Here is a 26,053-nt window from a genome sequence, read left to right as displayed (position 1 = left end):
ACCTCAAACCCCTAAACCCCAACTCATAAACCATAAACCATAATCCCTAAACCCATAATCCATAGACCTTAAATAGTAACTCCTAAACCTTAAACCCTAAACTATATACCCTAAATCCTAAACCCTAAACTATAATAATAATTTTAATATATTAAAATTAATATTACCTTTTTTACAATTATATACGAAATTATTCAATATATGAATTAAAAAATACTAATTAATGTAAACCCTAAACCTCTATCCCCTATCCCTTAAACCTTGAATCATAAAACATAAACCCTAAACCCTAACCCTTAACCCCTAACCCCTAAACCCCAACCCATAAACCATAAACCATAATCCCTAAACCCATAATCCATAAACCTTTAAATAGTAACTCCTAAACCTTAAACCTAAACTATATACCCTAAACCATAAACCCTAAACTATAATGATAATTAATTCAATATTTTAAAATTAATACTATCTCTTTTACGATTATATAAGAAATTATTTAATATATAAATTAAAAAATCAGTTATGTACCCAAAAAACATTAAAATTATTTTAAATAATAGTATTTTAATTTTTTTTCATTTTAACAAATATTTTTCTATGTTTTTACTTTCAAATTTTTTCTACGTGTCATTATTTTTTCTGAAGAATTTAAATATTCAATTAAAAATAAATTTTATTTTAATTAATATAAATAAACCAGTTAAAATAGATAAATTTTTTTTGCGGCGTTTTTGATATAGCGCTGCTTTCTAAAAAGCGCCGCTAATGCCACTAAAGCTCAACACAAAGCGACGGCGTTGTGTTTAATTTTTTTGCAGCGTTTTTAAAAAAGCGCCGCTAATAGTCGACCTATAGCTGCATTTTTTCAAAAAGCGCCGCTAATGCTCGATCTGTAGCAACGATTTTTAAAAAGTGCCTCTAATGCTCGATCTATAGCGGCGTTTCTAGAAAGCGCTGTTAATGCCACTAAAGCTCAACATAAAACAACAGCATTGTGCTTAATTTGTTTACGGCATTTTTCAAAAAGCGCCGCTAATGGTCGACCTATAGCAGCGTTTTTCACCACCGGTCTTTTAATTAGGTGTGATTGGTCTTCTATAAAATTACCTTCTCTTTAAAAAAAAAAGCTTTACATTTTTTTAAAAGATAATTTTTAGACCTACATTTAAAAATTAGAATAAAATTGAGTTCGAGAATTAGTTACGCGTAGGGAAAGTTATAGCACCCATGTGATGCCCAAAATTGAAGTGATGCCCAAAATTGACACCCTGTAAATTATGTGTTGTCACAAGTCTCAAAATTAAAGATTTTCCAGTTAGTATTTAATCACATTCCCATTAAATAATGAAAGGAAATATATTAACCACCAAATTTATTATTATTATTATTTTTGAGTGAATCGAGTTTTGAATATACACTACACCAAAACAGGCTTTTAGCGGTACTTTTAGCGGCTTTTGGACAAAAAACGCCGGTAAAAATCGAGAATTAGTGGCGCTTTATGGAAATCGCCACTAAAGATTGAGCATTAGCGGCGTTTTTAGGAAAAGCGTCGCAAAAACCTAAGTCTAACGACATCGTTTTCTAACCTTTCGGGTCTTTAGCGGCGCTTTTGGAAAAGCGCCGCTAATGCTAGGGGCTTTAGCGGCGTTTTTGGAAAAGCATCGCTAAAAACATTTTATCTTAATTGGTTTATTTATTTAATTAAATAAAGTTCAATTTATTTCTACTTAAATATTTAAAATCTTCAGAAAAAAATAATGACACGTAGAAATAATTTGAAAATAAAACACATGGAAAAATTAAAATACTATTATTTAAAATAATTTTAAAGTTTTTAGGTATATGATTACTGATTGTTTTTTAATTTATATATTAAATTTTTATATAATCGTAAAAGAAATAGTATTAATTTTAAAATATTGAATTAATTATCACTATAGTTTAGGGTTTTTGGTTTAGGGTATATGATTAATTTAAGATTTAAGGCAGTTTAGGAGTTACTATTTTAAGGTTTACGGAGTATGGATTTAAGGATTATAGATTAGAGATTATGGTTTAAAGGTTGGGATTCAAGGTTTAAGGTTTATGAATTAATTATGATTATAGTTTAGGGTTTATGATTTAGGGTTTAAAATTTAAGAGTTACTATTTTAAGGTTTAGGGATTATGTATTTAGGGATTATGGATTATAGTTTATGGTTTAAGGGTTGGGGTTTAAGCAAGTTTAGGGTCAGGGTCGTGGGTCGTGGGTCGGGGTTTAAGGTTTATGTTTTATGATTTACGGTTTAGGAGATTGGGGTTAGGGGCTTAGGGTTTAGACTAATTGGTATTTTTTAATTTATATATTAAATAATTTCTTATATAATTGTAAAAGAGATAATATTAATTTTAATATATTAAAATTGTGATTATAGTTTAAATATTTTAAGAGATAATAGATAAATTTTATATATATTAAATGATTTAGGATTTAAGGTTTACTTGAGATTTGTTAAATGATGAAATTTTATACAATCAATTAATGCTTTTATATTTAAAAATATTTAATCTAAACCATTTGATATATTTAAATATAAGATTTAAAAAAACATTGATAAAAAAGGTAATGATTGATATGGATAGGTAACTATCTATTTTGGATAAGACCAAATTATAACAAATAAAATGAAATACAAGTACTAAATCATTCCACATCGAACATCTAGCAAAATAATAGTAATTATATTTTAGTTAGAAAAAATATCTCTAATAAAATGGAGATTAGATCGGAAAAGAATAATTTAAAATCATGATTAACGTCTCAATCTTTAATAGAAATTTGATATGTGAGAGATTGATTGCTTACATTGGATAATTCTAACTTAATAATTAATTACGTTATTTTATCATTTGTTTTCTTATTAAAATATAATATATTTATTTTGAGAGTACTTGATTTTTTATTTTATAAAAATCAATTTATAAAAATAGTAATAAAAATGTTTTATAAAATTACTTAACTAATAATTTTTAGCAGACAAAATTAAAAAATTTTAGCAGAGCAAAACGGCGTCGTTTTGTTCAAAATGAAATAATTTTTTGCGGCGTTTTTATGAAAAATGCCGCAAAAAATCATATCACTTTTAAAAATGGCGCTTTATCCCAAAATTTCCCCCTGAAACCCTAATTTTTCCCCCCTAAAATTGGTATCCTCAAAACACGCTTTAAGTGTTTCTCTCTGCCACCACTGTCTTCATCATCATCTTCCCCTCTTTTTTTTTTTAATTTCAACACCTAACATACATGTTTCATTACGTAAAAGCCATCTTTATCTGTTTCTCATGTGACTCTGAAGCCTCCTTCTTTCCTTCAACATACCCAAGGTAAAGTTTTCTCAACTTCTTCTCAATCATTTATTTCTATCTACTTGCCTTTCTGTTTTAATTCTTCATGACTTTGGAATTTCTTGCATAAATTACTATGAAGACAATAATAAAAAAAACCCTATTCTTCTGGCTCCAATTCGCCTTCTGTTTGTTGATTGAATTTTTTTTAAGTTATTAGGTTTGGACGTTGGTGCTAGGGAGAAGCAAGGAAATCCTAAAGCATGTCTTCACTTAAAGTTTCCGCTCAAATGGATTATGATTTGCAGTACTTACCTAATCTTTCTATTTATTTTATATGTTTCTTATTATTGGTCCAATTTTGCAAAGCACTTAAAGCATTTTTTTTATCTCTTCTTTGTTAGGCATGGCCACCTAACAGCTTTCGTTTATTGGGTTAATGAGAGAATACATTCAAGGTATATAGTTTGCTGTTAGTGCTTTTATGACTTGTGATAATGTTCGAGAATGGTCCTTTCTGGTGCTAGTTTTAAATGATGTACAATTGTTTTTGTTTTTGTTTTTTAATTCTTAACCCTTCCCCTATTCCCAACTGTGGTTTGTTTTGTACCAAAGAATGAATATCGAACTGTGGTTTTCTTCCTTAGCTAGGGGAAATGCATAGTATTGATGCAAAGTTTTTCCCTATTTTCAGTAGAAGTGTTGAAAGCCAGTCCACTTATGTTTTTGGAAACTCAAGAAAAAATATATCTTCTGCCTCTCTCTAAAACTCAAGAAAACCCTAGATTGTTGGGAGTTTTGATTTATTTATGTAGAAATTTTGTGGAAATGGTTGCTGATAATTGGTTTGGAGGTTGTTGTTGTTCATTCGGGGGTATAAGTGAGAAGCTGGTGACTTGATTTGCAAATTCCTATAGATGTGCTAAGGGTGTGAGTCTTTTCAACTTTACGACGATTCTTCTTTTAATTTTCAAATTATTTGAAAATTTTTAATCAAACACAATTCTTTAATGTTTCCGTTTCACAAAAATGAGAATGACTTCTATTTCTTGAAATCAAATGAAGCCTTGAGATATTTTATGCATTATTTAAGGTTTAATTTTTTTCTTGAGTCACAATGTGGAAGTCATATAGTCTAATTTTTCATTTAAAATTGGGTTAATAAATAGTTGATCCATTTATCTTATCTAAAAGTATTTAATTCAGTATTTGAACCATTTTTTGTACTTAATTGCCACTTGAATTTATATTCTATAAGACACGATACCCCAATTTGTTAACAACTTAATATCAAATTGCGATATGCTATTGCTTTCCTAAATTGCAGATATTATATTGCTATCATTTGGGACCTGATTCTTGTGTTATAGCAATGATACTTAAATGTCTAGGTCACAATATCCTCACCGGTGACTACTCCAAAATCTCCAAAACTGTATGTTCTTTACCCATCCTTCGCTTTGACAATGCAAAACTTAATAGAGAAACTTGATTGTAATGGTGTTTTGGCACTAAAGGGATTTTCTTTTTTGCACTTTTATGTCGTAATTAGTAGGAAGGTTGGGTTTTAGTCTCCAAAACTGGTAAGCTACTTTGAATAAAAGGAAGAAAGCTTTAGAGAGAAATTAAGAAATTTTGTGAAATTTGCTACTAAGTTTTTGTTGCCTCCTATGGTTGAAGAAGTAGTAAAACTACTTCATTCTTTTTCTTTTTCTTTTGTGAAATTTGTTTACCAGTCATGGAATTTTAATTTAGTTTTTGCCTCCATTTACAAAAGCCACTAGCAGCTAGCTACTTGGTTAGATTTTAACTTTCAAAGATATGATGATGTAAATTTGTTTTTTCATATCAATGTTGGCTTCACTTGACTTTTTTTTTGTTGTTGCAGTAGAAATTGTTCTACAGTAATTGCAAAAGACAAAGGCATTTAATTTTGATATAGATTAGGAATCTAAGAACAAAACTATGGCATCACTAAATCTAGTGAACATTCTTCTACAGCTAACATAATGAACATATGATCCTGTTGGTGCTTTCTCAAGAATATGGATTTGTCAGCACCAACACAAGAAGCAAATGAGCTGCCCTGCAAAGGCTCAACTGCTTTCCAACACCCTTTATTATTACATTTTACAAGCACTTGTTTCCTTATTATTCTTATTAATGTTTTGGGGGGGGCGTTGATTACGAGGGTATCTTCTTTTAGTTGCTAGCTTTAAGCCTTTCTTTTCTCTCTTTGAATATGAAATAAAATTCTTATGTTAAACCATTTCGAAAGGGTTGTGTCTTCACATATGATGCCATACGTTAAAATTGGTGTTATCCCACATTATTTAAAGTTAAACCTTCCCAATAGCCAATTGTTTTTAGGTTAGATGCTTAATATGTTATCGAAGCTAGGATTATAATTTGTTCTTCTTGCTTGGTACTCTTCTTACTCTTTGTTAGTTCGTCACATGATTGGCTCTTTTGTCTCGGTTTACTTACGATGGTAGATTAACAGATGATTCCAAGTTTGTCCTCAATATTCAACCCATTTGTTTCTATTTTTTGTAATTATTTTGACTGGAAATGTATATTGATTTATTGTGTTTTTTTTCCTTTTGATTTTTGGCGACTTAATAATAAGGCTTCACGGTTTAATATTGGTAGATCTTTACATTTATGACTAAAGTTAGATATGTTTCAAAGCTAGAAAGTAGAGTTGCAGCAATGGATGAATCTATTGTAAGTTAGATATAGCTCTTATTGTGTTTATTGAAGAAAAAGAATCGCTTAATTCCCATTATTGAGTTTAGAGCCATGGTATTAGTCTAAGTAGAATGCGAATTCGAATTGAATTATGCAATGGAAAAGCTTTCATATTGTATTATCTAATAATATCTTATTAGAAGAAAATTGGAAAATTCATGTATCTAAATCTAACATCTGCAAGCGTTAAGATTTTAATTTGGTTTGTTAACTTGTTCACCTTGTTGATGTCAAAATTTGTCTTCATGAGTTTTTGAGCTTCCCAGCATTTCATTGTTATACTAATTGATTAGTTGACCCTTTGATTTTATGGGAGCTCAAGAACTTAAGGCCCCAGCTTTATTTAGCTGTTGAGTACTGCGAAAAGTCGTATCTCCATAATGAGCAGAAGCAGATGTAAGGTTACCTATTTTACTTGAATACTTGCTTAGTTCCTTCATTGTTTGTTTAACAGCCTTCTCATGTTCATGCAAGCAATACCATAATTGATTTCAGAATTTGATCGATTACCACAAGTACTCAACATTTGGTTAAGTTTATGTATCTTTTATTCAAAGATTTATCACTATTTATTTCTTTTTTATGATAAGGCCATAACTTAGTAGTAGAAAGGAAATTAGGGGAATTTTTTGATCCCTTGTTTAAGTGTCATTGGATGTAGTTTTCTTTATATTTATTCTAATTTATTTTGTGGATTTGTTCATACATATATATTAGTTATTAGTTATCAGTCAGATAGTTCATTGTAATAATTGATCACGTTTGTATCTACAGTCGAATGCATTGATTGTAATTATTATTGTAATTTAATGGACTATGTTTCTTTTTCTAGCTGAATTAGAAATGTATTACAACTTTTCGGATGCTCTTTTTGTACCAAAATAGGTTTTGTCGTCTCTTTTCATGTTGGGGAGGGTTTGTTCTCACTTTTTTTTGGTTGAGGTAGTATTCTCTTATGTTAGATAAAGTTTATAATTCATTTCTCTTCAATTGCAGGGGCAAATGCTTACTTCTTTGGAAAAGGTATGCCGATTATGCTGTATATTGAATATTTGAGTTTCTGATATTCTATTGAGTTTTGAACTGAATTCTACATTGGAGGTGGTAGAATGGTTTGCGTTACAGACCAATGTGCAAGGCGGTCAAGTTTATATCTTAATTCTCCCCTCTGATTGGCAAAGGATCATGTTCTGCTCATGCCCGAAAATAGTTTCTAGCATATGTTGGAAAAGCAAAGACTACCGGATGGTTGGATTGATCATTTCATTATGGCAATTCCATAAACAGTAAAGAGAATGGGGCCAGCCAATAATAATGAGTAAGTTTTCTCCTCCTTTGCTGTACCCCATTTTATATAACATTAGATATACAAAAATGGTTATGATGTTGGGATTTGAATCCCAGATGCCACGTCTTGAAGGTGTTTGCATGAGCCATAGGTTGAATGCAAACTTCGATTCTAATTTATTAATCCCGATCATTCCACTCTTATCAAAGCTGACATGCTCAATTGTTTTTACTCTTAAAATTAATCACTCGTAGGTTTACAGGGAAGTTGAGTTCCTTCAACCTGTGCCCTGGTATTGTAGAGAATAAGTTAAGAATTGACTTAAATTTAAACATTTGCCTGACACACGCTGCATTATTGTTGAAGTCAACATGTTTTGTTTTGTTTTGCTTTTGCCAGTACAGCTGCCGTAGTTATGTAAAGAGAATGGGGCCTGCCAATAATAATAAGCATGTAGGCACTAAATCTGCAGTTCAAATTCGAAGCCATGCTCAAAAGTTTTTCTCTAAGGCTCATTGCTTTGAGTTCATTACAAGATTTCCTTGATTAAGTAAATGTATTATATCTTTTATTACCAAGATTTACTTGATTAAGAAAATGAATTGTATTTTTTATTACATTGCAATGTGTATAGTTATAGGTAGGTTCAACTAGTCAGTCTGTTTCTCATATGTATTATTTATTTTAGTTTTGATTCTAAATTTTTATTTTTACTTTAATATTTATGACAACTTAAGTTTTAACTTTTGATTTTAATTGTGTTATTAATTTATTATTTTAAATTCTAAAACTAAATTCATTAATTTTATATTTAGTTTTAAAGTTAAAATTTTCATAGAAAATTTAATTTAAATAATAGTTTTATTTATCCTTAAAAGTATATTTAAAGTTTAAATTTAAAAAATAAAACATAATATAATATTTATCATAAAAATAAATATTATTTGATTAAAATATTTTTTTAAATGTTATGTTTTTAGCGGCGTTTTTGCGAGAAGCGCCGCTAAAGGCAAACGCCGCTAAAGGTCATGGTATTTAGCGGCGTTTTTTCACATAAACGCCGCTAAATTTAGCGGCGTTGTCTATAATGGCACTTTTTTCGTCGTTTGTGAAAGCGCCGCTAATACTTTTAGTGGCGCTTAAGAGCGCCGCTAAAGGCCTAAAAAATGCCGCTAAAAGGCTATTTTGCTGTAGTGATACGTATGTATGCATAACAAGAGAAAATCTTTGGTACATTGCAGTGGAATTTTTAGACTCCACAAACAAGGTTAGGTAGTTGACAAGTGTATTATAAGGGTATAGTAAAATATTAAGAAAGTAAATATTTAAAAAAAAAAGACATAACAAATTTTCAAGGCTACATGTGGAATAAAAAAAAATAAACTGTGAGTGTACCAAATATTAACCCAAATAACAAATAATGTAAGTATTTAACATCTTCCTACATCTCTCGAATCGACGAAATATAGGAGTTTTTAAACTAAAATTTTTATTCACTCAATTTTGAGAAGGATGTCTCGTGATTAAATATAATCGATAAAATCTCTCCCAACAAGGTAAAAGAATCACAGATTATATTAACCCCGAAAATATTTCCTTATATACAAAAACTTTTTAAACTATGCTCAACAAAGTGAAATCAAGATGAATCACCAAGCTCCCCTTTATAACTTATTACTCTAAAAATAAATAACAAAAGAGATTAAAGAGATATGAGAGTCAAAGAACCAAATACACATCATAAGGAAGAAGCTTGTAAGACAAAAAAAAAAATTGTATCCAAGCATTGAGTACATCATACACAACAAAGTGAAATCAATACATTGGCATCACATAGAGAAAAAAACAAATTAACTTGTATATAAAATACTAATGAAAGTGTCCTCATGTTCTTGCTCTTCCTTTCTCCTCTGGATCGTCTTCGACCCTTGTGTTTGTGTCAAAAATCATGTCACATTTTCTCTCCATTCCTCTTGTAAGCAGTCAAAATTAAATTGTATTTTTCACTATAATAAATAGAGATATATAAATATATAAAAATTAAATAACAAATATATTTATAAAAATAATATAAAATTAAGATATTGCTTTAGTTCAAATGGAAAATGAAAATATTTTACAATTCAAATTTCACTATGAATAAATTATTATTAATTTATAAAATATAAAAATTAGATAATTCCCTGTCTGAGTTGTGAACTATGCAAATCATAAATTTTATTAGATCACAAGCAAACAAAAACTAATAAAACTAAGAGTTGAACTAGAAATTATAAGCAAACAAAAACTTCATTAGGTCACCAACAAACAAATCACATCAAATATACATTAAAATCAAAACAATGAATACATCAACCAATTGTCATAAGGAAAAATTAAAGTAGAAAAAGAAAAAAAATCTCCACCTTTTCTCTATCTTTTTTCCATCTCCATAAGAGTTGTATGGCCTTTAGAGAGAATGAATAAAAGAAGACAAAAGAACTCTACATAACCCCCAATATTGAAATATCAACAACCAATACAATTCATCCATTTTAAAAGAGGAGACCAAACGCAAGAGCGACAAGGGAAGCAAATGCCGTCGGCACGAATGCGGTGGCATCTGAGGTAGGAGTAGGGGCCGGTGCATCAGCTGCCGCAACATATTGGACCGCTGACATGGCCATCAACACCACCATCATAGCCAAAAATAGTCTTATCCTCAATGCCTCCATTTGTTGGTGTAGTCTCTTCGTGGATTTTGTTGCAAAAGTGAGGAATATGAATTGGAGACAAGCAGTAATGGGGGTGCCATAAAGCCCCATTTATATACATCTCGTGCTGGCCAGTTTTCAATTAGTGTAACTTTTAATTTAGTTATTATTGGTTTGGGCTGCCCGTTAGTTGGGACAGGGTGGCTTTAAGTTCAACTTTAGATGCCATACAGCTGTTGCCAACGGTCTTTTTGGGCGTTGCTTGGAGAGGGTCCCTTGTCTTTGCCCACTTGCCTTATCTACCACTTTTTTCGGGGGCAGTGTGGGCTGTTCAATTCTTATTTTACAAAATTTTGGACTACTATATAAGGACTATTTTGACCCTATGAGCAGGCGTGTTCTGTGGTTTGAGTTCAACTTCTTTTATGGCAATCTTGGTATTTGATGTCCTTAATTAATTAGAGATTTGTTTATCGGAAATATAGGGCTGTTGGGACCCTTTCTCTTTTTTTGGGTTCAATATGTTGGGAACCCTTTCATTCACCGTTATCATTTCCCCCAACTATCATATGCCTTCTCAATGTGTGCCTTTGCATATCCTATTTCATTATTTTTATCTTTAGTTAAAATTAATTTGTTTTTCAATTATTATTGTTTGTGTAATTATTTTATTTATAACAATGATTAATATTTGTATTTGAATATTTTATATCTAAAAATATTATACATATTTATTGTTGTTTCATGAACATGTTAAATTATATGTTCATAAACATGCGTTTTTAATACTTACGAACAAACAAATGTGAACAGACTAACTGGTGATTGGAAAAGGTAAGAGTGGACTTCTTCCCTAAACATTTGAACCAATTTCGAAATTTGGAGTCATCATGGTTGAGAGACTTTTACTTGAATATCAGTCTTGGCCCCACCAAAATAGTATTAAATCTAAAAACGAATGAAGACATTTGTGGTTATAAAAAAATAAATCAACTTAAGAAACACAAGTTGAAGATAAACAAATGAGCATAAACAAAAGTCTGGTTTATCTACAGCCCCAGCTTTAGAGATCACTATTCAATTATAATTAGGAATTATGGGAACAAAATTGAATATACTCAAAAGATTCATTAAATTTTAAAATTTAAATTAAATAGTTTAAGTTTTTCGATAAGGATGTAAAAACATAAAGCTCTATTATTAGTAATTTAGTTTCTTGTTTCTAGGATTTGTTTTATTGTTGTAATTAATTTCTTATCAGCATATTAAATTTATTGTAATTTTCTAAAATTTATTTTTCACAAATAATATAAAATAATGGTGTCTAAATACTATTTAGAGACTATATTTTAATATTGTAAGAATACTATAAATTACGTTCTCCAAAACTGAAAATTCCCAAAAAAAACGAAATAAATCATTGCTTTATTATATATATGATATGTATGTGTATATATATAATATATATTATGTTAAATATCAAGTTTACTAATTGAAATTGGATTCTCATATGAAATCTAAATTATAAAATTAATTACTGATTTATCCAACACTAATTGATTGATATGTGATATTAGTAATTTAGAACCCTTATTTTTTTTTTTAAAGAAATATTGTGCGCATCTTTTAAATTTACAAATTATTTCAACTTTTAGAAACATTTTTTTGTAATGTTTTAAGATTATTAAACATCTATATTAACTTTATCGATCATATTATAATATATCATAAAAAATTTTAAAATGCATGTGAAATAAATAAAAAATACCATATACCTTCAGAACTAACTAAAGTTTTATTTTTATTTTTGACTTCTGCAGGGATTGTATTATAGACTCCACTTCAAATCAGCAATGAAAGGAAATTTGTTTATTAAAATTACTTAATTGAATATTTTGACGAAAACCACGCGTTTAATTTCTATAACATTTAGAGAGAAATTTTTATTTTTATTTTATCAGCATAAAATTAGCGCTGAAATTTACATTTTCCACAGCAGAAATACAAATTGAAATCTGATTCACAACCTAAATTACCGCATTTAAATATTTTAGTGGATTTCCAATACTATATGGCTTTAATATTGATTGTTTTATTAATATTTAAAATAATGATAAATGTAATAGGCCCAATTTGCCGGGCCCAAAAGCACAAATAAACCAAAATAAAATAAAAACCAATAGCAGTCCTTGTAAATGTTAAGTATTACAAAACCCAATACAATATAAACCTAACCCATTACCTAATTGCATTACCCAACACCAGGCCCAAATTACAAACCCATTACAGCCCAAAATCAAAACCCAGTCTAGCCCCAGACTTTCCAAGCACCAAAAACCCTAATAGCAACAGGAGCCTCCTGCGCCGCTCCACGCACGCCTGCCTTCGCACGTGCACCACCGCCTCCACGCCCAGCTAGCGCCGTACGCCTATACCTGCGCAGCAAACAGACAAACAACACCAACAAGAGCAACAGAAAATATAAAATAGAAAAAATAGCAGAGAAAAGGACATGTATTTTTATTTTTTTTTTGTATTTATTTTTTTCTCTTCAATTCGATTGGGATATAAGGTCGATTCAAACATTGTAAACGAATGGAGAGACAATATCAATACACAGAAGAGGAGAATACTGTATCAAAAAAACACGAATTAATACAAAAGGTTTTCTGTTCCTCTTTCCCATTCGGTTTTTTTTAGTCCCTTGTTTTCTTTCTTTTTTGTTCATCATATAAAATATAAGAGCATATATATATAAGATATAAGAAATAAAAAAGGGAGAGAAGCGTACCTTGTGGTCGGTCTTGCCTTCTACTCCGTCGCAATCGGAGCCGGAAGGAGATCAAAGGCACGAAACGGCGCAGCAACGAGAGGAAGCTTGCTTAGGGTTTGCTTCAAATGGCAGATTAGGCTTAGTTTAGGGTTTTCTTTTTTTTTTATGCTGATTATTGAAACGGCAGCGTTTCAAGCATGTCTCAGTAGGTTTGAAAACGGCGCCGTTTAAAGGCCCTCGACCCGCGCGGTGACCCGACCCAACGGAAGGATCCGCGCGTTTTTGCTAAATGGTTTATTTACGCTGCAGGCCCTCCGTGCTTGGGTGTTGTTTCGATTCAGTCCTTTTTAATTTATATAGTGTATTTGATTACGATTTCATTTAAGTACTTCCTTAAACGGTGGCGTTTTTGTTCTCTGGATTTGAATTCTTGAAGTTGTGCGCTTAATTGTCACTTTAGTCCTTAGTTTTGAGTTGATTGTAATTTTAGTCCTTTGAATGTTGTAATTTTAATGCGATTACCTTTTTTATTATTCTTATTTTTTCTAGTATTTCATTTAATTTTGTAAATGTTTATTGTTTTTTTACGACAACTAAACCTTTTATTATTATTATTATTATTATTATTATTATTATTATTATTATTATTATTATTGTACTTTAAATTAAGTTTCAATTCAAATTTAGTTTTTAATAGCATAATTAAATTGGATTGGTATCTATTTTTTAAAATTTATTAATAGTATATTTTAACATCCGCTTGACATTGTTTTTAAGTTATTTAATATAATTTTAAGATATTATTATTTTTAGTTATTATTTTTAATTTATCATACATTTTTTTAAAATCTATTATATACTATTATTTTAAAATTTATTTTGTATTATGTCTAGTCATATATTCATTATCACTTTGATTAATCATTTTTTATGTAAATTCGTTATATCATGTATACATTCTTTAAAAATTTTATTCTATAATATTTTCTTTAATTTCACTCATTATATTTTTTATTTGTATAAAAGTTTTTTAAACGTAATATTATTATATATATGTACATAATTATTTTTATTAAAAAAACATATATCTTCCTCCATATTTTGTATATTTCAACTTTTACATATTATTATATAGATTATTATTTTTATAAAGTTTTTCAATCCCTATGCATTACTTATTTAAATTAATACATGTAAATTATTACGTACCTTAATTTTCATAACACTTGTTTCAAAATTCATCTAAATATTATTATTCATGTAGTAGGTCTTTGAAGTTGGTTAATGATTCGTTTAATCTTTGACAGCGTGTTTGGTTCGCTATAATGGGTATGCGGTTACCCATCTATTACGCGCGCCCCACCCATTCCTTTGTTTGGTTTGGGGTAATGCTATTACACCCTGATTCCGTTCCGCATCTATTACGGACGTTGGCTGTAATAGCCATTCTGATCTTCAAGCACGGATTAGGGATTCCCCCCCAATTCCTTACCATCTTTTCCATTTTCTGCCCTCATCCTCTCCGATGTTTTGCAAGGTAATTTTTTTCCCTTCCATCGATTTCTGCTTCTTTTATTCTCGTACGTTTCTTTTCTTCTCACGTTTTTTTCTTTTCTCCATTTTGTCAAAGAAGATGACAACATTGAAAGCCAAAGGGAGGGCGAGGGCAGTGGAAATAGAAAGGAAAAATGAGCTTAAAACATCACCATAATTCCAACTCCGCAACAGCTGCTTAATCTCTCTCTTTTGATGACATTGCCGACTTCTTCTCTCTTCCCCTTGACGACGCTGCTTCCACTCTTGGTATTTTATTTCTAAGCATTTTCTTGGACAATTCAGTTACTTTGGTGTTTTTTAATTTATGATTTCTATATTCAATCTTCATCCCTCAGGCGTTTGCACCTCTGTTCTCAAGAAAATCTGCCGTGAAAATGGTCTCGACAGATGGCTTCACTGCAAGGTAACCTTGCTACCCCTTTCTTTGCTCCATCCTTTTGCGTCGCTTGTCTTTCATCCCATGTCTCAGATTCCCATCGAATGTTAGATATTGTCATCTTCTTTGATGGGTGGTTTAGATTTTTAGTATACAACAAGAAATTTCTATTCTTTATACATGCTTTACACTCTCTACAGTTAAAAAGGCATGGTTTTTTTCTTCATTCTATTTTCCCCTTTTGTTTGGGGCTGAAACATTTTAAATGGCTATCTACTAGATTCATATTGTTACAAATTCTTTTTAAAAATTAAATTTATGGTTGAACCCAAGCCTAGAGGTAAATGTTTTTCTGAAACTATTGACTTGTCTTAGCCAGATGTAGGTTTAGCTGCAGCTATACTGATGCAGAACCTCAGCAGGATATCTATGGTATTCTCTTGTTAATTTTCTCGGGCTTTGCATGTTATTGTATGTGTGAGTTTGTTTGTATTGTGACCTCTGGTTTTGAAATGGGGTTATGAATATCACTATAAACAGTTTTATTTGCTAAATTGCACTTGATCACCTCTATTGGAAGGGTAAATTGACAAATTGCTATTAATTATCTTTTCATTTTTAGTCACATGTATGCTAGATACATATGCATTACTTTTCTTCTTTTTGTCCTACTCCTGCCATAATTTGAATATACAAGTACTCAGAGCTACTTGAATAACTGCCCCCTCTACTTATTATGAGAAATTAAGACATAAGAATAATCGTAAAAGTGGTTAGGTCCCTCTTTGGTTCCTTTTTAGAACTTAAAAAAAGTCTACTAAAATAATAAGAAGAAAAAGGAACGGAAGAATTTTAAGGTGATTCTTGATTGGATTTAGTTTTCTTTAAGGGTTTGTATTGTGTTTATTTCCTTCTTCACGTAGCATTTATAACCATTTCTCAAAATATTCATCATAAACTCTTTTGTACAACTTGTATAAACGTTTCTGCACTATTTTTCATCATCTTTTTCTTTAAAATTCAGAATTTCTGTAATTTGTAGCTAAGGGAGATGAATATCACAAATTTAGAGAGAGTGCCGCGTTTATAGCAATATGTATATTTGTTATTTCTATAAACCAAATATATACATGCATACATACATACATATATGAACATCATGAATACAAGTTGCATTGCTCCATATGAATTTTTTGTAATTGATATGAGTACAGTTGACTATTTGATGGTAGAATGAATGTTCTTCTACAGGCTGCTACTGCATATTCAAAGGGAGAGTTGGAGTACGCGGCTTATCTTTCTGATCAGGTGTGTTTTCTACTTGGGGGATGTTATGAATCATGTGTTGCATATAAGTTCAAGATGTGATGCCATGTCATTGGCAAATTTTGAAAAGGAAACACTGGCAGCAAAAATGAAGCAACATGAGAACTGGGGATAATATCTCATAATTTTTTACTTGTCTTCTTCTTTGCTTGACATAAATATGATGTCTTATGTCAAAACTCATGCCAAGGGTTGGCTTTAAAATAAAATTCTGACTTGATAATACCTTGCATCTGAGTAGGAAAAGATACAAAATAAATTGGCACGGGAAGCAGATGAAAGGGCAAGCTAGAATATATTTAAAGCTAGGTTAGTCCTTGTATAACTAACTGAAAGGGCAGGCTGTAAATTCTTATCAACAAAGATAGAGTTGCTGCGTTCTTTTACTTTCATTAGAAACTCGGTTTGGTATGGAGCATCTTTCCTACTGCAGGTAACCTATTTGTTTGACAAGATGGAAGAATGTTTGGGGATTGTTTTGCTTGAAGCGTTGCAGAATGGCGCGACAGTGCTAGATTTAAAGAAGTTGGAAAATCTATTTTATTATATTTTTGATACTTAAAGTTGGGGAGTTTCCAGTGACACCCTAGTTGTTTTATCTTCGATTTTGTTGCTGGCATGAGTTGATTTGTTTAGCATTTTATAGAATAGATGAATTAGTCATATTGTATCTGTTACGTGGATTATGGTTCATGGCTTTATCTTACAATAATCCTTGTATTAACCTATTCATCCAACAATAATTTCTTGTTCTGTTGGATTCATCCAACTTTTTTGGACCCTGGTAAATTTTACATGGTCGCCAAAGTAAACTGAACATTTTCTTTGTTGACCAATATGCATGATATCTTTATAATTCCATGCTTTTTTTTAATTGAATATGCAAATAATTGAGAAGTAGGGAATTCGACATTATCCCCTTCATTGCGGTTTTTGGTTTCTATGGCTAGGACCTATATATAGAACGCAGGACAAAGCTTGTACTGCTCTAATGTTATATTCAACTTATTTATTGGATATATTTTGAAATGTTTATTACCTGGTAATGTTATTTTCTGGCTTGTATGCATATATAAGCTAGAACATGATCCGTGTCGGTTAAATGTGATGAATATTAATAATAAATATGGAAATAATAAAATTTCAAATAAATCTTAAAATTACATTTAAATTATAATTTGATGTGGAATGTGATTTAAAATTTTATTTTGGTGCAATTGTATAAATATAAATTTAATTTTAAGTCAATAAATAGATGAAATTTTAATTTTATCTCAATTATACATATACCTACAAAGCATCAACATAATAACATGATCAAAGATTTTGAAGAAGAATTTATGCAATTTGCTGTAGACTATTTTCAAAATTTGTTCACCTCACAAGGATAGTCTATTTTACATAAAGTTTTGGCTAATATTTTTTATTGTAGAATAATTAAATTATTTGTTTCACTAATGATATTTTAGCACATTAAATATGTATTGCAGTTTAAAAATAATAAAGTAGATTATATATTATTTTTATAGATTATATAATATGATTTTAGTAAATTCATATAAGAATAATTATATTGAATTTTATTAAATTATATATTTTATTAAATTATATTTAATAATAATTATTTTAAATTATATTTTATAGTATTATATATTATGATTTTAGTAAATTTATATAAGAATATTTAATACTAAGAATTTTATTAAATTATATAATTTTATTAAATTATATTTAATAATAATTATGTTAAAATATGATTAAATTATTTATTATTTATATTAATAAACTTATTAAAATTTAATAACAATAACAATAATCATCTACCTAAATAAAATTCTACTAAGGGTATTCTAGTCATTTTAGTTTTTTTACTTATGCTATTACACCTCTATTCCATTCAACCAAACACAAGAATACCATTACGCCTCTATTCCATTCCATTTAACCAAACAAAAGAATTACCTATTACGCATCTATTCCATTACGCATCTATTCCATTACGCCTCTATTCCATTACAGCGAACCAAACGTGCCCTGAATGTTGTACAATGTGGGATATGAAATTATCGCTTCTATGTATTGTATTGCTTATTTACTTGGTTATTCTTCATACATTAGTGTATATTTAAATTTACGAATTATCACTTCACGATGTGCATTATTGCTCCATCATACTTTATTCGTTTAAAAGGTTATGCTTAATATCATTTGAGTATCAAAACCAAGTTATTCAAAAATCTTCAAAATACTCGAAGTTTGGAATCCTCAAGTGAATTGAGCCCTAACGTATTGGGTTCCAATTTTCCTCGTCGAATCTAAATAATCGAAAATTTTCAAACATACAAATTTCAAATAAAAACCCATTCTCAGGAATTCGACACGTTGTGTCCTAACGCATTGGATATGACATGTTATTTTCTCGAGACATGGATTTTAAAAATAAAGGCAATATTCGATATTTAGGAATTTTGTGAAATCGAGCCCTAACTTACTGGGTTTTGATTTTCTCATTTGACCCAAATAATCAGATATCTTTCTCAAAATGCATAGGTTTTTAAAGTCAAGAGATAAATTTAATTTTGAGGATTTAAAATGTTGCACTCTAACTTACTGAGTGTGACGATTTATTTCTTTGAAATAAGTGAATCTCATTGTCTAATTCATTTTATTCAAAATAAAAGGATCGTATTTCAAAATCTTTTCAAAATTTTGACATTAAGACATTATACAATCGATTCGGTACCAATTTTGGGCATTACGAGGGTGTTAACTCTTTCTCGTGCGTAACCGACTCCCGAACCTATTTTTCTCAAAATTCGCAGACCAAAAATTATTTTCAGGGTGATCCGATCACACCACAATAAAAGATCGGTGGCGACTCCCCATTTTATTTTTAAAGTTGATCCCCATTTTTCAAATCTCATTAAAAATGGTTTCGACAATAAATAAAACAAATTAATGGTACGGTTTCGGATTAATGGCACATATTTATATGAGAAATATTAATGACAATATATATCTATAATGATTTTTAATTTTAACTATACTACATAAAATTTTTGTCTTATTTGTTCTAATTAAAAAAAATCCAATTGAAAGATATCACTTTTCTAGTAACTAATCATTAGGATATAACCATACATATACAAAAAATGGAAATTCAATGTTTATGAGTAGTAGATGAGATTTTTTAGCAAAGGTAGTTTGCCAAAGTCGCAATTTCGGGGGAGGGGGTTTCTCCTATTAGGGTTCTTTTCTTCTGCGGAAGTAGTAGTTTCATGGGGTTTTTTCTTTGATTAGAGAAAAAATGTTTTTTCTAGTGTTTTGTTCCAAGAAAAAATGATAAATCTTATCAAATCAATAACCTTTTGAAGATGAGCTAGCAAATTTTAATATTGCCAATGAAGAAGAAGAAGAAGATCCAGCTCTAGGGCATGAAGATGAGTTCAATCTATGCCTAGTAGGATGAGTTCTAACTGATAGCGCTGTACACTTTCCATCAAATGAGGAACGTTCTTGTAGAGTTATGGTATCCATTAAAAGGAGTTTCCATTATAGAAATCGAAGAAAGAAGAATTTTGTTCAGATTTTATAACAAGATAGATCTGAAAAGGGTAATAGATGGTATACCTTGGTTTTTCAACAGACACTTGATTATTTTTCACCAATTGTTAAAAAGAGAGGATCCGATACAAGTCCCCCTATTCCACACTATTTTTTTTGGTGCAAATTCATATTTACCAATAGAATCTATGTTTGATGGAATGGCACGATAGTTGGAGAACTTCATTGGAGAATTCCTAGAGTACGATACAATGTTAATAACAAGGGGAATAAAAAAGTTTATGCTCATCAAGGTGTAATTGGATATTCGATCCCCACTAAGGAAGAAGAAACGTATCATCTATAGTCAAAATTGATAAACTTATGCAAATTTCCAATACGAAAAATTACCCATTTTCTATTTTTTATGTGGAAGACTAGGATATAGAGATAGTTTTTGTCCAATTCGTTTAACACTGGGTTCGCAAGAGGCGGATGGTGGGTGGGATATCTCACTAAGAGTTCCACCGAGAAGAACAACACAAGTTACAAGCAGATAGTTGATAGAAGAGTCGAGAGAGGTGGGAAAAATTGGAATGGAAGTGGACAGGAGTAGGGATAGAAGGCATGTTGGGGTTTTGCTTATTGAACAAACAACCAAAACAGGAGATAAATGGATATAGGACATTATGATCGGGAAGGAGAGAAAATGAGGCAGATTAAATGTAGAGCAAAGACTTGGAACAAGGGGAATATCATATTACAATTATTTGAAGGCAGCAAATATAGAGTTGGAAGATAGACCGATAGGCTTAATGGATGGGAAAAAAAAGGCAACGAATGCATCAAGTGGGGGAGAAGAGTAACAGTACCCAATGGAAATAGAACTAGACAATAAATTATCGGTGGCCACTAGCAAGTAAGTCAATCTGTCACAATGAAAACCTTAAGTTAGAATGTTCGTGGTTTGGGGCAACTGCGGACAATTAGATGTCTCAAAAATAAATTGAGACAAATTTAGCCTTAGCTTTTGTTCCTTATAGAATCAAAAATAGGTACAAGAAGTATGGGAATGATAAGAAGGAAGTGTGGTTTTGCAAATAGGATTGATGTTAATGTAGAAGGATCAAGAGGTGGACTTTCCTTAGGATGGAGAGACGAATTATCTGTAACTTTAAAAAGTTTCTCAAGCTCTCACATATATGTGGAAGTGTCAGAAGAAAGCGAGGATCTTGTTGGAGGTTTACCGGATTCAATGGTTATCCAGTAGAGCATTCGAGGAAGGAATCATGGAATATGCTTAAGAAGTTGAAGGAAAACAATCAATTACCATAGTTAGTATTGGGTGATTTCAATGAAATTATGTTTTCTTTTGAAAAAAAAGGAAGAAGGTTATGAGAAGAAAGACAAATGTTAACTGTTAGAGATGTTTTAAAGGATTGTGATTTAAACGACTTGGGTTTCTCTGACAATGGTTTACTTGGGAGAGGGGAAAACTACCGAAAAATAACAGAAGGGAAAAACTAAATAGGGAAGTTGCAAATTCGGCATGGTGGAATCATTTCCTAAACTATTCAGTACATCACCTAAATCATAGGTTTTCGAATTATTACCCAATTTTAGTGGATACCATAGGGAACATGAAGGGCAATCTACTCGAAGGGAATTGTCATTTCACTTTAAAGCAAATTGGATTATGAAAAAGGATTTTGAGGAGCAAGAAAAAAAAGGAATGGGATTCAAATAGAAATGAGCTGCCAGATAAGGTGAAAGATCTAGGCTATATGTTACAAGAATAGGCAAAAAATAATAAAGAATTTCAAAGAAAAATAAAAGAGGAGTTGAATGAAAGATTAAATTAGCTAAAAGAGGAAGATTCAAGCAAGGAAAGCATGGTAGAAATCATGGAAGTTAAATTGCCCTTGAATATGGAGGCAAATAAGAAAGAATTATTCTGGGCACAAAGAGCCTGAGTGAATTGGCTTCGGATGGGTGATTGTAACACTTTATTTTTTCACAACTTTGCTTCGTATCGAAAAAATAAAAATTTAGTAAAAGGATTGAAAGATGAAAACGAGAGCTGGGTACAAGGAGAAAAAGAGTTGATGGAATTAGCAACAAAATTTTTCAAACATCTATTTTCTTCAAAACCGGTGTAGAATTGTGAACAATTAATGGCAGAAATTCAATCATGCATAATAGGAAGTCATAATGAGGAACTAATGTTGGAGTTTAAGGGAGAAGAGGTGGTTGATGCAATGAAGCCGATGGCACCAATTAAGGCCTCGAGCAAGGATGGGTTTTTGGCATTATTCTATAATAAAATTTGGCATATCGTAGGGAACAATGTAACAAAATTTTGTTTAGAGGTATTGAATAATCCTAAAGAATTAGAGGAAGTAAACAAAACCAACATTGTGGTAATTCTTAAGGTAACTACTCCAAAGAAGATGGGGCAATTCATGCCTATTAGCTTTAAGCTGTGTATTGAGGAAACGCAATGAGCTTTTGTCCCACGGAGGCAAATAACAAACAACATTTTGGTGGCATACGAAATCCTGTATTCTTTCAAAAAGAAAAAAAGGGTATGGAACTGGATCTTTTGCATTAAAATTAGATGAGTAAAACATATGACAGAGTGGAATGGGGTTTTGTCGAAAGATGCTGAGTAGTTTAGGTTTCTACAATGACTGGATTTCACTTATCATGAGATGTGTTAAAAGTGTTGCATATTCGGTAGTAATTAATGGAGCACAAGGTGTAGAATTTAAACCTATAGGAGGATTAAGGCAAGGGGATCCTCTGAGCCCATATTTATTCATAATTTATGCAGAAGGCTTCTCAAAACTGTTGAATATTGTAAAAGGAGACAAAAAAATTTATAGGGCGAAAGTGGAAAGATGTGGATTATCAATAACACACCTATTTTTTGCCAATGGTAGTATTCTTTTTTTTTTGGAAAAATAAAAAAAAAGGGTAGTATTCTTTTTGGGGAGGCAACAAATGAAGAAGCTATAGCGATAAAATTTGTGGTGAACGAATATGAGAATATATCAGGTCAGTTGATTAATTTTAATAAATCACTAATCTATTTTAGTAGTAACGTGTGCAGCAATGTAAGGAGTCAGATAAGCAACGTATTGGGAGTTAGAATTTCAAACAATCCAGAGAAATATCTTGGCCTTACAACAATGGTAGGAAAATGAAAAAAGAACGCATTTGTAAACATGAAAGAAATTTTTATCAAAAAGAATGAAAGATTGGTGTGTGCGTAATCTATCACTAGGAGGAAAAGAGGTATTTATTAAAGCTGTTTTACAAGCCATTCCTATTTATGCAATGTAATATTTTATGTTGCTTGTGTCATTATGCCGAGAATTAAAAAATTTAATGTGTAGATTTTGGTGGCGTAATTTAAAATCTAACAAGGGCATACATTGGTGTAGTTGGAATAATATGTGTATCATAAAAACATAAGGGGGGATTGGGTTTAAGGAGTTATCAAAATTTAATGACAAGAGCGATGAAAGCAAAATATTATTCTCGGGGAGATTTCATGAGCGCAAGTTTAGGATCTTACCCTTCGTTTACCTAGCGTAGCATTTGGGGTGCTCGTAGGTTATTGGAAAGTGTCATAGGGTGGAGAAATGAGATTGGAGAATTGGAGAACATATGGAACAATGCGTGGTTGCCAAGTTCTGGTGATGCAAGAGTAATGATTCAGAACATAGATATTAGATTTTCAAAAGTAGCAGACTTAATAGATAAGGGAAAGGTTACTTGGAAAATTGAGATCATTCAAGGGCTATTTAGCGAGGAGAAAATGGGGAGGAATTTATCTATCCCGCTGGTAGGCAGTATGTAGTATGCAAACAAATGAGATAATATGAAGGGGCGATAATTCTGGAGTCTATAAAAAAAAGCGGTTACAAATTACTCATTACAGAAAGCTAGGATTTGCTAGGAGACCAAAATGCATTACAAACTGAAAGATGCAATCTGCCTCAAAGTCCGTAGCAAAATTAGGATAAACCTATGGAAAATCTCATACAACTATATGCCTACTCTAGGTAATCTAAAACTTCACTGGTTAAGGAAAGATGCAATCTGCCCAGTCTGCAAGGAAGAAGAGGAGACAGTAGCCTATTTGTTTAGAGAATGCATTTTCACAAAAAAAAAAGGGTACTATAGGAGATAGAGCTGACACCCTTGAGCACAAACATTAGTCAAAATTGGAGACAATGGTTAGAATCAAAACTAGTAAATAATAGTATGCAGTATGGAATAAATCTGCCCATGACATTTTGGGCTATATGGTACGACAGGAACAAACTTTATCATGAGGGAGTAAGGGAAAGGGTGCAAGATGTAGCGAGATTTGTAACACCCCTAACCCTTCTTCGTTGTCAGATTAGGGTTACAAAGCATTACCATACAAAACATAATGTTTAACTTCAAAACAAAAATAATTATGCAATGTAATTTCAACAGTTATTAGCTCAATATAACCATAGTAAAAAGACATTATCAGGCTTTAAACCGAGCCTTCGGAGCAATAAAAACAACTTGGAAACAATTAGGGATCAATTTAAGACAAAACAAAAAAAAATTCGAAAACATGAAAAATTTTAGAAACAGGGGTCACATGGCCTGTGTGGACATTTAAAGTATGGACACACGGCCGTGTTCCAGCCTGTGCATCAGCTTGTGTGGGTATTCAAAATAGGGCCACATTGCTGTGTCGCAGGTCATGTACCAAATCATGTATGCATTCGATGTTGTGTCACACGGTTGTGTCTCAATCCGTGTGAAACCTATACCTAAAATAATAATGACACATAATTATTTACATCCTTTTTTCCACATAATTATAGCTTGTTTGATAGCAAAAAAAAACATTTTAGTATATATTAATGTTGTCATACTTAAAGTAGCAATTTTTGTTTTCTAGTAGTTTTTATTATATTTTATATATCAAAATAAGGTTACATGGTCTTTTAGGTCAAGTCGGGAGCTAAAGATACTTATTTAAGCCAAAACTGATGCCTGTATCACGACACTAAGATACTGATGTCTCAACGTCGAAGACAGAAACTAAAAACAAATTTTAGAGCGAAACTACCCTCGATGTTGCGACATAGCCCTCCTATGTCGCGACATAACCCTTGCGCAGCCAAAAATTCCTGCATGCTTTAACTACATTTTGGAGGGAAATTAGGTGTATTTATCCCAATTGAACTTTAAGGACTTCAAGGATAATTTAGGCACTTTAATATTTCGAGTTTAGCCTATATAAAAGCTATTGTAATTAATTTAAATATACAATTTTAGGGTTTTAATTATGAGGCTTTACTTTCATTCTTAGTTTTTACCTATGTTATTTTATGTTCTTGTAACCGGAAGATCCTATTTCGAAGTGAGACTTCTATAAGGGGAGATTGTTCTAAAACCAAACTTTCATCAATAAATCCATAAGCATCTCTTTTCCTTATTCTCTTCTTTCTATTTCTTTCTTTAACATTTTTAGATGAATTTTTGTGTAAATATTAGAATCAATTTGTGCTTTCTACATATTTTGCATGTTGTAATTGCTTGAACTTAATTAATTGCTTGAATGATAGAGTGTAACACCCTTAATCTGTCTCCGTCGTCGAATTAGGGTTACAAAATGTTACTGTACAAAATAGAACGTTTAAATTCAAAATAGAATAACAATTCAACTTACGAATTGTTTTCTAATTACTCTATTTAATCATGGCAGTAATACACATTTGGGCCTTAAACCGAGTATTTGGGCCCTAAAAATAAGTTGGAAGTAATTGGGGGATCAATTTGAACAAGTCACAAAATTTTAAGAAGAACATGAAAATTTGAGAAATAAGGGTCACATGGCCATGTGACATAGCTTAGACCGTGTGGACATTCGAAGTGCGATCACACTGTCGTGTCCCAGCCCGTGTGTTCACGTGTGTGTACATTGAAAATAGGGTCACACAGCCATGTCGCAGGCCGTGTGCTAGACCGTGTAACTTACTGAATTGGTACACATAGTCGTGTCTTAGACTAGGGGTGTTCAGTCGGTGAACCGATCCAAAATAATATTAACCAAACTAACCGGCCTTTCAAAATTTTTAACCGTTAACCGAACCAAATTTTTTTCAATTAATTCGGTCAGTTAACTGAATTAACCGAATTATATATATTTTTATTTTTGGTTAAAAATTAACAGAATTAACTGAATTAACCGAATTACCCAAATTGAATCACTACATAATTAAAAACATTACATAAGTCTTTGAATTTTATTTTTATTTATTAAATTATTTTCTTAGACTTATAAACTTTAGTTTTAGTTTTGGTTTTCGAATTTTATTTTTATTTATTAAATTATTTGTAATTTTTATGATTGGGTTGGGTTGG

General features: G+C 31.0%; 2 protein-coding genes and 2 long non-coding RNA genes across 14 annotated transcripts; 3 read left to right on the top strand and 1 right to left on the bottom strand.

Annotated features, from left to right (window-relative positions):
* The first annotated feature begins 3,306 nt into the window (after positions 1–3,306).
* LOC128034581 (uncharacterized) lies at positions 3,307–3,971 on the top strand. The gene is made up of 3 exons (XR_008190653.1): positions 3,307–3,365; positions 3,547–3,633; positions 3,731–3,971. It is a non-coding gene; the product is annotated as an uncharacterized LOC128034581 (long non-coding RNA).
* Positions 3,972–4,722: 751 nt separating this feature from the next.
* LOC128034701 (uncharacterized) lies at positions 4,723–8,021 on the top strand. Its single transcript, XR_008190861.1, has 3 exons — positions 4,723–7,100; positions 7,179–7,395; positions 7,620–8,021. It is a non-coding gene; the product is annotated as an uncharacterized LOC128034701 (long non-coding RNA).
* A 1,614-nt stretch (positions 8,022–9,635) lies between these two features.
* On the bottom strand, positions 9,636–10,184 carry LOC105804473 (arabinogalactan protein 13). The gene has a single exon (XM_012637113.2). The coding sequence runs from the start codon at positions 10,167–10,169 to the stop codon at positions 9,900–9,902; it is 270 nt and encodes an 89-aa protein (XP_012492567.1). The 5' UTR covers positions 10,170–10,184; the 3' UTR covers positions 9,636–9,899.
* Positions 10,185–14,201: 4,017 nt separating this feature from the next.
* LOC128034969 (uncharacterized) lies at positions 14,202–16,854 on the top strand. 11 transcript variants are annotated; one of them, XR_008191347.1, is made up of 7 exons: positions 14,202–14,368; positions 14,465–14,634; positions 14,724–14,791; positions 15,144–15,196; positions 16,016–16,072; positions 16,332–16,399; positions 16,524–16,854. XR_008191347.1 is itself a non-coding variant. In XM_052624559.1 (6 exons), exons 2-6 carry the CDS (start codon positions 14,581–14,583, stop codon positions 16,538–16,540), a joined length of 264 nt encoding a protein of 87 aa, XP_052480519.1. In that variant the 5' UTR covers positions 14,202–14,368; positions 14,465–14,580; the 3' UTR covers positions 16,541–16,854. The 11 variants fall into 11 exon arrangements, 6 of the variants coding, with proteins under 6 accessions (XP_052480519.1, XP_052480521.1, XP_052480520.1 ...); XR_008191348.1 differs by having other exon boundaries at positions 15,150–15,196; positions 16,332–16,854; XR_008191345.1 differs by having other exon boundaries at positions 16,332–16,854.
* The last annotated feature ends 9,199 nt before the right edge of the window (positions 16,855–26,053 follow it).

The sequence above is a fragment of the Gossypium raimondii genome, chromosome 11 (assembly GCF_025698545.1).
Source record: "Gossypium raimondii isolate GPD5lz chromosome 11, ASM2569854v1, whole genome shotgun sequence".
NCBI lineage: Eukaryota > Viridiplantae > Streptophyta > Magnoliopsida > Malvales > Malvaceae > Gossypium > Gossypium raimondii.
Note: the sequence above shows the minus strand (reverse complement) of the source record. Positions and strands in the feature narration are given on the sequence as shown.

Coding starts and splice junctions, on each gene's coding strand:
- LOC105804473 (XM_012637113.2), bottom strand. CDS start 10,169: ATGGGGCTTTATGGCACCCCCATTACTGCTTGTCTCCAATTCATATTC.
- LOC128034969 (XM_052624556.1), top strand. CDS start 14,581: ATGACATTGCCGACTTCTTCTCTCTTCCCCTTGACGACGCTGCTTCCA. Junction 14,635..14,723: donor CGACGCTGCTTCCACTCTTG/GTATTTTATTTC, acceptor TTCATCCCTCAG/GCGTTTGCACCTCTGTTCTC. Junction 14,792..15,143: donor ACAGATGGCTTCACTGCAAG/GTAACCTTGCTA, acceptor TGTCTTAGCCAG/ATGTAGGTTTAGCTGCAGCT.